General features: G+C 40.9%; 1 protein-coding gene across 1 annotated transcript in view; it reads right to left on the bottom strand.

Moving 5' to 3' along the window:
* CDK5RAP2 (CDK5 regulatory subunit associated protein 2) overlaps positions 1-12,113 on the bottom strand; it is a 255,327-nt gene that overhangs the window by 85,515 nt on the left and 157,699 nt on the right. Inside the window, exon 21 of the mRNA XM_006865676.1 lies at positions 4,701-5,130. Within this exon, the coding sequence (XP_006865738.1) occupies positions 4,701-5,130 (430 nt within the window). The remainder of the gene's footprint in view (positions 1-4,700; positions 5,131-12,113) is intronic.

Raw genomic sequence — 12,113 nt, 5'->3', positions numbered from 1 at the left:
AGAACCCTTTCTTGATTCTCACCATCCATTTTCTTCATTTACCAAGTTCCACTAATTCTAGCTCTGGAATTATTTCTCAGTTCTTTGTACTTTTCTTAATTCCACTGCCCAACCCCAAGCCACTGGTAACGTTTACCAAGGCCACTGCAACAGCCTTGGCATGCTCTTCCCACATTCACTCTGGCTCTCTCTAATCCACTCTCCATACTCAACAACAAAAAAGGGCAAATCTACCATTTCTCTCTTCTTAAAAACCATTTTATTTGTCTCCTAATTCCCTTACAATATAGGTCAAATTCCTTACCACAGCTACAAAGCCGAGCATGGCTTGCAGCCTGAATTATGGCTCCTGTCCCACTTCACCCTAACTTACAGCCACACTGACCTCCTAGGAATTTCTCAAACAGCATGTCCTTTCCACCTCCTGGCATTGGCATGCACTGTACCACTCTTTCTTACCACCCTCACTTCTCCCACTAACTCCAAGTCATTCATTAAGACTCAGCTCAAACATACCTTCCTCACAAGAATGGCTCTTGATTTCCAAACCCTTAGGTTTCTCTGTTATAAGCACTCACTATCCCTTATAATTCTCAAGGACATTTGATGCTGTTTGTTGGTTAAGGGCTATCGAGTCAATTTCAACTCACAGTGACCCTGTATAGGGTTTCTGAAGAGCAGTTGGTGGCTTTGAACCACAAACCTTGTGGTTCACAGTCCAGTGCTTACCCTACAGTGCCACACCAGGAGTCTCTGTAGCAATAAATTTAAATGCCTGTGCCATTACTTGTTCCTTGTCTATCTTCTGTACCAGCCGCTAAATGTCAGGGTTAAGGGGCTCTACATATCTTAGTCATGCTATAGCCGCAGCTTCCAGCACAAGGACTCATGTATAACAGGTGTTCAACTACTATTTGTGGAATGAACATACAAACAATAAATTAAGAGGACAAATGGGGGTGTTTTTCAAATGGGAAATTTAAAATATATTCAAAGCTGGGAAGAGGGACTTGAATCTAGAATCTAGGGAACTTTTTCAACTGACTTATGAAAATGCAATGAGCCGACTCTATGGCACTGAACAACAACAACATAAAAATGCAAATAATCCAATTGAAAAAGTGGGCAAAGATCTGAATAGACATTCTGTACAAATGGGCAATAAGCACTTGAAAATATGCTCAGGATCATTAGCTACTAGGGAAATGCAAATCAAAACCAATGAAATACCTTACTAGGGTGGCTATAATTTAAAAGATAATAACAGGTGTTGATGAGGATGTGGAGAAACTGGAATCCACACACACTGCTAGGAGGTTTATAAATCATTCAGCTTCTTTGGAAAACACTCTGTTAGTTCCTCAAATGATTAAACAAAGTTAGCACATAACCCAGCAATTCAACTCCTACCAACATACACAAAAGAAATGAAAACATTATGTCCACACAGAAACTTCTACATGAATTTTCATAGCAACATTATTTTTAACAGCCAAAAAGTATAAAACAACCCAAGTGTTCAAAGGATGACTTGATAAATAAATGTGGTATATTCATACAATGGAATATTATTTGGCAATGAAATTAATGAAATACTAATACATGCTACAATATGAATGAACTTTGAAAATAGTATTCCAAGTAAAAAAAGTCAGTCACTAAGGACCACATATTGTATGAGTCCATGTATATGAAATGACCAGAAAAGGGATCTCTGTAAAGACAGATTATTGGTCACATAGGGCTGGGTGAGGTGGGAGGTGGCGGTAAATGGAGAGTGACTGCTAATGGGGTTTCCTTTTGGGGTGATGAAAGTGTTATAAAATTGATTCTAGTAACGGTTGTACACTCTTGGGAATATACTAAAAGCCACAGAATTATACCAAAGTTTAAATGGGTGAACTGTACTATATGAATTATATCTCAATAAAGCTATTACTTACACACATAAAAAAATGGAGGGGGAATGTTAAGGGGAAAACAGGAAATATGTGGCAACCAGGAAATGAGCAACCATCAGAGGCTTTCAAGAAGAATAAGGACACCTCCGTGCACACAGTACGATGTGAAATGCATATTCTCACATCATTCTCTAGTAAACTCTACACTCCAAGAGCTCACAGGGCAACAAAAGTGGTCATCCCTATTTTCCAGAAGAAGAAACCAAGATGTCAAACAATGAGTCTATGCCACACAGTTAAGGTTACAGAGCCAGAACTTACACTAGTCCTTCAGAATCCAGGACTCAGGGCTCAGTTAAGAAAAGCTGAGATTCTTTCTGCCATGATATTTCAGGGTGGAAGAGAGATAACAGGTTCAAGGACAAGAGCAGCTTGAGATGGTGAGGGGGACCAGTGGGAGGAGCTGAACGCTCCATCAAAAAGAGCTGGAAAATAACAGTCATTTGCTTAGCTCTCCACCAGTCTTTATTCTTGGATCCAAATCTGTGTGTCAGATGGTAGCAGAAAAGATATCTGCAAGTGCACAAATGCCAAAGCCAATTTCAGGCTGGAAGGCTGCTGTCAGTCACCCTAATGCCGGTTCCAAAATAACGCCACGCAAAATGCTACCTTATGGGCACTGAACAGAGTCTCCACCTACCACCTTATTAAAGATGTCATAATGAAACTTTTAACTTGAGAAGGGAAGGAGGACAGGAATTGAAATTCACCAAGAACCTACAAAACACAAAATACTCCACTAGGTACTTATACACATTACCTTATGCAAGCTTCAGCCTCTAGGTCATACTGATTCCATTCCCCAGATACTGAGATAGGTCAGGTGACTTACCCAAGGACTTACAGCAGGTAAGTGGACAGACCTGGAAGTAAACACAGTGTAGCTTTTCTCTGTAGCTAAACAGCCATAAGTATATCCGGTCTCCTTGTCTCATCTTTAGGATTCAATGACGCTCCTTTTAACAGGATTATCGACTCCTTCACTGACCAAAGACCAGAAAGAAAATCATTTTTTCCTACTTTACAGAGACTGTAGACCATGCTGATGGTAGGAGAACTCTTTCTTCTCTGAGAATGATAGGTTTATAAATCTCTGTCTGCCTCTCAAACCAGACCTTAACTTAGATCCCAACTGCTTCAGTTACAAATGAAATCACCCTGGGATAATTTTCTGAGTCTTTCAGAGCCTCCATTCCATCATGCTAAGATAAAGATAATCCCCACCTGACTTATCATACCTCAGTGAGAAGATTAAATTAGATGATGTATATACACAGTATCAGGTACAATGCCTGGCACACAGAACAAAGGCAGGGAAGGGGAGAAGGAGTCAGAGTTTCCTTCCTTTTGAAGGCACAAGCAAGAAAGGTGACTCCAAACTATAAAGAAAAAAAATTCAATATATTTGGGGAAATTAAGTTTGCTCAATTATCCAATTTTCCAAACACACAATGATACTCCTACGTAGAGGAAGGAGGAAAACCCTCCTAGTTTTACTAATAAAGAGGTACACACTGAAGGAGCTGGGGCAGATGAGAGCATTCTTATTCCAGCCAAATTGCACAAATTTGCATCTTGAATACCATTAATATGGCAGTGATTTTTTTCTCTCTTTCTCTCTACTGATATCTTTAGAAAACCCTTTTCTAGAAATTACAGTTTGGGTGCATAATTTAAAACAACCAAAAGCAATTTTGATAATGATATATCTAACTCTCTTTGCTATGTACAAAAGCAGTAATTTAGTGGTCAAAAAATAAACTTAATTCTTCATTCTGATGCTGTAAAGCAATGTGTACAGTTGATTTCTCAGATACGAAACACCCATAAGAAACAAGAATAGCAGCAGCCATCACTGGAACTCTATTAGAAACATGACCTATTTCCTTCCTATTTCCTACAAGAACACTCACATCTCTCTGCTTTGGGGACTCTCAATCACAACTTTCACCCCCAAGGAGATCTTAGTGAGAAAAATAATCAAACATTGCCACGAGACTTTGGTTTTTAACTATGTGGTATATTTGAGGAGACTCAGAGGAGATATAGCATTTTGGTGGATGCAAAATCAACATACAGATATTCACACAACAAAAACCAGAGGCTACCACTTTGGTCCTCCACGGGTTGGAGTGGCTTGATGCAGGGTAAGGGAATGACTATGGAATCTGGAAAAGGGACAGTCCCAGCCTGGCCCCAAACCACTGTGTAACCATAGCTACACTTGCTCATCTCCAACTGGCATTGTAAAGAGATAAGAAAATGTAGACAAGGCCTTCAAAGCAGTACCTCTGAGAAAAATACAACTTAAGTTCTCATCTGCATGCCCCCCCAAGTCCCCTGCTGCTCCTGCTGAGAAGTCAGGTTATTATGATTTTATTATGACCTGCAAAAGTAAGTGTTTATCAAGAAGTCAAGAATTATATCAAATTGGACACATCTCCACACCAGCTGAAGACACAGGGATAACCGTGATTCCCCTTATATAAGGAGAACACTTAGCGTAGTCCTATGGGAAGGGCAGTCGGGGGAGCCAAGGTAACCTGTCGGGGAAGTTAGGAAGGTGCACACTCTTGATGGAGGGCATGGATTAGTGCAGGCAGAAGGAGACATGAAACTTACCTATTACATGAAGCAAAACGATGGTCAGATTGGAAGTGATCAGTTAATAAGAACTGTTTGTTAGTTAGGTTAATGTTTTGTGTTTGTGTGTGTGTGTAAATACAGATAGAAACTTACTTTGTTGGTCCCAATTGGGAAAGAAAGCGTGATCTTCCGCCCTGGCACCTTGTGCAAGTTCTCTGGCTGATGCTCAGTGCGGAATGCAGCATCTGTTGGTTTCTCTTGCCATGCTTCTCTGGTTCCTTCATGTTTGAATCTGAGAGTGTCACCCTCCATGACCACAGTCTGTACTGAGGCATCTTTCAGCTCTGCCTTGGACATTTCACCCAATTTTACTAGCTGGGTTCTCCAAGGTGACTTCAGTTCATCATGTGGTTTGGAAAATGAGTTGGCGCTGATGAAATGTCCAAGTTCCCCACTCAGCTGAATGGCCATTTGCTTAAGCATCTTCTTGGTTTTACCATCAACATGTTCCCCAGAAATGCTTTGCTCTGTCAAGCATTTTTGTTCCAGAAGTAGTTCACGTAGCATTTTCAAAAGATCTGGTCTGTTTTTCCAAAAGGGAAGAGAATGGACAGCTAAGCTTCTGGTAAAGACTTAACACAGCATAAAGACTTATCCCCTGCTCAGCTCAAGTACTCCCCACTCCCCACTGACCAGATTTTGTCTCAACTAAACAGAGCAAGCCCCTGCCATGTAGCATGTACCCATGCCAAGTAGCATTTCCCATGTAACCTCTAAACAGTTTAAATACAAGGTAGACACTACTGTATCTATTTCAAAGATAAGCAAAGTTAATTTAACACAAGGCACACAGCAGGTGAGTTGGCTCCATGGGTATGTGAATACAGGCTGGGTTTAGGTAGAAGAACATATAGGAGGCATAAGATGTCCATGACAATTGCAAAGTTTCCCCATCACTCCTCACATCAAAAAGGAAGTATGGCTTGTAAATGAGTGTGGTCAACCTGGCTGGTCCATCAGTGACCATCTAGCCCATCCTGGAGCATAATCAGTGCTCAACAAGTGGCTGCTCAATGGAGGGATGCTTGTAAAGAGACCTAACAGAAAGGAATGAGCAATAGCTTTGAAGTTAGACAACAGTGCCTTCAAATTCTATCTCTGTGATACTATGAAAAGAAGATAGCATGTCTTCCCCCAGAGGTCCGCTGGGAGGATTAAAAAAGATAGTGATGGACAGCAGATGTTTCAAAGACCCCTCACAATGTGCCTACGCCCACCTGTGATTTGAGCTGCAGCTGAAAGCACCTGAAGCATCCACTACGCCTTGTTGCTGCCATGGGTACTTTTCCAAAGCTTTCTGAGCCAGCCAGCGGAAGAGTGTACAGATATGGAACCATTTATGCTTGGGGAAAATCTCCAGCCAGTGAGGAAGAGTTCGTGGACAAATGGTCCCATGTTCCAGCCTCAAAGAGATACATTCTATACGGCCTCCTCAGACTGAAACCCAGCTCCCCACAGCAGTAACTATATCAATAATGTACCCTCATTGGCTTTCCTGTATTCTTATTTTACTGTCTGATCCCACATTATTGATCCCTGATAATAGTGCACCCAAGATTTATAGCCACAGAACCCCTATACAGGGTTGCTATGAGTTGGAACAATTGAATAGCACTGAACAACAACACCCACCCAAATCCTACCTCAGGCAATACCTGTAAGTTAGTGAGTAAAACACCTAGTGCGGTACCTGCTATGAAGCAGTGAAAAAAGAATCACTTGTGAGTGTGCTCCTTGTCTCCAGCACTGTAGTGGGTGCTGGGGAGACAAAACTGCCTACAAGGGCTTAGACAGATGGTGGAAACATCGATGTGAAGAAATCCCTCTTCCACAGGCAAAACTATAAATTTGTTGTTGTTGTTAGGTGCCATCGAGTCAGTACCGACCCATGGTGACCTTATGCACAGCAGAACGAAACACTGCCCAATCCTAGGCCAACCTCACTATTGTTGCCATGCTTGAGTCCACTGGTGCTGCCACTTGGCCAATCCATCTCGTTGGGGGTCTTCCTCTTTTTCTCTGACTCTCCACCTTACCAAACACGACATCCTCCTCCAGCAACTGGTCCCTCCTGACAATATGCCCGAAATATGAGAGACAAAGCTTGGCCATCTTGGTCTCCAAGGAACACTCTGGCTGCACTTCTTCCAAAACAGATCTATTGGTTCTTTTGTAAACAGGCATACGGAAACTTGGGAGGACTATAGTGCCACTCTCCCAAATTGCCATTCTGTAGGTAGAATAATGGAAAGGGGCTTAAAGAGGCATGAAAGGTTAGTAGGGGAAGGTGGGATGAAATATTTCAAGCATGAGAAACCATTTGAACACAGATAAGACACAGTATAAAGAATAAGAAGGTGAGAGAGGAGACTTGGATAGGAACAGTTACAAAGACTCTTATAAGCCATGTTAAGAAAAGACGACCACCACTCGTCTGTCAGTCTGTACTGTGGTGGCTTGTGTGATGCTGTGATGCTGGAAGATATGCCACCGTTATCTAAAATACTAGCAGGTCATCCAAGGTTCAGCAGAGCTTCCAGCCTGAGCCAGAGTAGAGAGGAGGAATGGTTAGTCACTGAAACCTTATGTACAGCAGCAGAACACTGCTAGATGTAATGATGGAACATGAGCCTCTCAAGTTGGGAGGCACTCAAAACATGACTGGGGAAGAGCTGCCTCCCCAGCATACAGCTGACCTTAAAGAAATGAGTGAAATAAAGCTTCCAGGACTTCCATTTATAGATGGGGCACAACTCCAATGAGAAGAAACAGCTGTAGCATACTGGATTACAAGCTGGGCTGCTAACGGCAAGGTGAGTACTTAGAATTTACCAATCACTCCATAGGAAAAAGATGAGGCTTTCTGCTCCCATAAAGATTTACAGCCTCGCTATGAATTGCACACAACCACCACCATCACTACCACCAAATGGAAAGTGCAATGTACAAATTATGAACCCAGGAATATTAAAAGTCATCAAAATGAAATTGTATGCATAAAATCAATATCCTAAACAATAATGAGTTAAAATGGATTGGTATTAACCATTTTCAATCAGGAACAACAAACTGAAGAGGAAATGCCACCCCATTTATTGTCACAAAGAACATTTCAAGATCGATAAAGTATAATGCTGAGTGTGATAGGATAATAATATCCACATGCCTATCAGGAAGATCAGTTAATATCACTGTTACTCCAATTTCCACACCATCCACTAAAGTTAGTGATGATGAAATTGAAGAATCCACATTTGTGCCCATTCCAAAGAGAAGTGACCGAACAGAATGAAGAAAACATCAAACAATATCACTAATAACAGATGCAAGTAAAATTTTGCTGACGATCATTTAAAAACCACTGCAACAGAGAACTGCCAGAAAATCAAGGTGGATTCAGAAGAGGTCATGGAACTAAAGGTATCACTGCTGAAGTCAGATGGATCTTGGCTGAAAGCAAATACCAGAAAGATGTTTACTCGTGCAAAGGCTTTTTAACTGTATAGATAATGACAAGCTACAGATAACATGTGAAGAACTGGTATTTCAAACACTTAATTGTGCTCATGAGAAACGTTTACATAGACCAAGGGGCAGTCGTTCAAACAGAACAAGGGGTTACTGAATGGTTTAAAAGTCAAGAAAAGTGTTCACCAGGGTTGCATTCTTTCACCACACTTGTTCAATCTGTATGTTGAGCAAATCATCTAAGCAGCTGGTGTATATGAAGAAGGTGGTGCCAGAGGAAGACTCATTAACAACCTGTCATATGCAGATGATACAACCTGGCCTAATGGAAGTAAAGAGGACTTAATACTTACTGATGAAGATCAAAGACTACAGCCTACAGTAAGAATTGCATCTCAACATAAAGAAAACAAAAACCTTCACAACTGGACTAATAAATAATATTATGATAAATGGAGGAAAGACTGAAGTTTTCAGGGATTTCATTTTGCTTGGAAAATAGTCAACACTCATGGAAACAGTAGTCAAAAAATCAAACAGCCTATTGCATTGGGCAAATCTATTGCACATGACCTATTTAAAGTGTTCAAGAAAAAAGATAATAGTTTGAGAACTAAGGTGCCTCTGACTCAAAAGTGCCTCATATGCAAGTGAAAGTTGGACAATGAATAAGGACGACCTTATAAGAATTGATGCATTTGAGTTATGGTGTTGGAGAATGTTGAAAGTACCCTGGAATGCCAGATGAACAAATGAATCTGTCTTGAAGAAGCAGAGCCAGAATGTTCCTTAGAAGCCAGAATGGCGAGACTTCATCTCTCATACTTCGGACATACTATCAGAAGGGACCAGTCTGCAGAGAGAAGCATCATGCTTGGTAACATGGTGAGTCAGCAAAAAGGGGAAGACCCCCAAAGAGATGGACTGACACAGTGGCAGCATCACTGGGCTCAAGCGTTAACAACTATGAAGCGGGCACAGGACCCCACAGCGTTTCCTTCTGTTGTACATAGGGTGGCTATGTGTTGGAACTGACTCGACATCACATAACAACAACAACAACCAACTTCGTCAGTCTGAAATCAATCAAACATGCAATCAAGAAGCATTGGTATTTACTATTGCTTAGGATGCATAAGCTGGAAACAGGAAGGAGCTATAGTTGGAAAATATGGCACTGGTGACAGAAATGATGCTGGAGATCATAAGATGGAACTTTGCAAGACTTATTCATTGTAAATACATTTGGTGGTATGGTGGTAGTATTCCGTCGAGTCGATTCTGACTTATAGCTACCCTGCATAGGGTTTCTGAGGCTGTTAACTTAACAGGAGCAAAAAGTCTCATCTTTCTTCCCCAGGGCGGCTGGCAGATTCAAACTGCTGACCTTTCAATGAGCAGTCCAACACATAACCACCACACTACCAGGGCTCCCAGATCTATTTATGAGCAACACAAATGCCCAGATGGAATACACAGGAATCCAACTGACTACATCTGTGAGAAGAGACTATGGAGATGCTCATTATCAAGGCTTGGGGCTGACAATGGAATAGCCTATCAACAATTGCTCATATACAAGTTCAGGCTGAAGCTGAAGAAAATTAAAACAAATCCACAAGAGCCAAAATATGACCTTGAGTATATCCCACCTGAATTTAGAGACCACATCAAGTACATATTTGATCATTCACCAATGACTGAACACCAGAGGAGCTGTAGGGTGACATCAAGAACATCCACTTGAAGAAACAAAAGGTAAAGGAAGTGATAAACAAAACACCAAAATGATGTCTGAAGAGACATTGAAACTTGCTCTTGAACACTGAGAAGCTAAAGCCAATGGGAAGAAATGAGGAAATAAAGGAGCTGAAACAGAAAATTTCAGAGAGAAGCTTGAGAAGACAAAGTATTACAATGAAATAATTAACAGCCTGGAATTAGAAAACCAAAAGGAAAGAACACAGCATTTTTCAAACTGAAAGAATTGAAGGAAAAATTCAAGCCTCAGGATACCATGGGCAAAATATTAAATGATGCAGGAAGCAACAAAAGTAGATGGAAAGAATAAACCAAGTCATTGTACCAAAAATAACTGGTCAATGTTCAGTCATTTCATGAGGCACACCATATTACCAAGACCTGATGGCACTGAAAGTAGAAGTAGAAGCTACAATGAAGGCACTGGCAAAATACAAGCTCCAAAAAATGACAGAATACAAATTGAAAATTTTCAACAAACTAATGTAGCACTGGAAGTACTCACTCATCTATGCCAAGGAATTTGGAAGAGAGCTACCTGGCTAATTGATTGGAAGAGAATCCATATTTGTGTCCATTCCAAAGAAAAGTGACCCAACAGAATACAGAAATCATCACATGCAAGTAAAATTTTGCTGAAGATAATTTAAAAGTAGGTGCACCAATACATCAAGAAGGAGGTGCCAGAAATTCAATCCAGATTTAGAAGAGGACATGGAATGAAGGATATAACTGCTGATGTCAGATGGCTCTTGTCTGAAAGCAGAGAATACCAGAAAGATGTTTACTTGTGTTTTATTGACTATGCAAAAGTATTCAGCTGTATGGATAACACTGCAAAGAATGGGTATTCAGAATACTTAATTGTGCTCATGAGGAACCTGTGCATAAACCAAGAGGCAATCATTCAAACAGACCAAGGGGATACTGAATGGTTTAAAATCAGAAAACGTGTGCACCAGGGTTGCATTCTTTTACTGTATTCATTCAATCTGTACACTGAGCAAATAATCCAAGAAGCAGAATTATATGAAGAAAAATGTGGCCATCAGGATTGGAAGAAGGCTCATTAACAACCAGCAACATGCAGAAGACACAACCTTGCTTGCGGGAAGCAAGGAGGCTTGAAATACCTACTGATGAAGACCAAAGACCATAGCCTTCAGATTGGATTGCACCCCAATATAAAAAAGTCAAACAAAAATCTTTATAACTGGACCACTAAATAACATCATGATAACTGGAGAAAAGATTGAAGTTGTCAAAAATTTCATTTTCTTGGATCCACAATCAATGCTCATAGAAGCAGCAGTTAAGAGATCAAATGACATATCACATTAGGTAAATATGCTAAAAAGACCTTTTGAAAATGTTCTAGAGCAAAGATGTCAGTTTGAGCAGTAAGGTGCACCTCATCCAAGTCATGGTACTTTCAATAATCTAGTCTACATGTGAAAGTTGGACAATGAATAAGGAAGACTTAGAACAATCTTGCATTTGAATTATGGTGCTGACAAAGAATGGTGAAAGTACCAGACTACCAGAATCTGTCTTCTTAGAAGCAACCATGCTGAGACTTCATTTCTCTTACCATCATCAGGAGAGACAAGTCCCTGGAGAAAAACATTATTCTTGGAGAAGGGGAGCCCGATCAGGGAATAAGAGGAAGACGGCCCGCAAGGAGATGCATGACACAGTGGCAGTAACAATGGGTCACACAAAGCAAGGACTGTGAGGATGGTACAGAACCAGGCAGTGTTTCATTCTGTTCTGCATCTGGTCACTGTGAGTTGGAACCAACTCGATGGTACCTAACAACAATAACAACAAAAGAAGTGCTACCTAAAGGCTCTTTGAGATGAAGTGACATGGCCACAAAGATGACTCTGATTGTTGTGTAAGAATGAATGGAGAGATTTTCTGTCACAATGGTGGTGTGAATACATACAAGAGCCTCTCCCTCCCACTATGCTCTGTTGCTGTTAAGTGCCATAAGGTAGGTTCCAACTCACAGCAACCCTGTATAGGGTTTCTGAAGAGCGGCTGGCAGGTTTGAATCATGGACCTGACAGTCAGCAGTCCAGTGCTTATCCTACAGAGCTACACCAAATTCTCACCACATGTAAATGACAGCCAAAAGCTACACTTTTTTGTTGCCGTCAGCTCCAACTCATGGCCACCTCACATGTAACAGAACAAAATGTCATCCAGTCCTGTGCTATCTTCAGGTTTTCAGTCCATTGTTGTGGCTACTGTGCCAATCCATCTCTTTAATCT

This window comes from Chrysochloris asiatica, unplaced genomic scaffold, assembly GCF_000296735.1.
Source record: "Chrysochloris asiatica unplaced genomic scaffold, ChrAsi1.0 scaffold00081, whole genome shotgun sequence".
Classification (NCBI taxonomy): domain Eukaryota; kingdom Metazoa; phylum Chordata; class Mammalia; order Afrosoricida; family Chrysochloridae; genus Chrysochloris; species Chrysochloris asiatica.
This window is presented reverse-complemented; position numbering and strand designations above follow the sequence as displayed.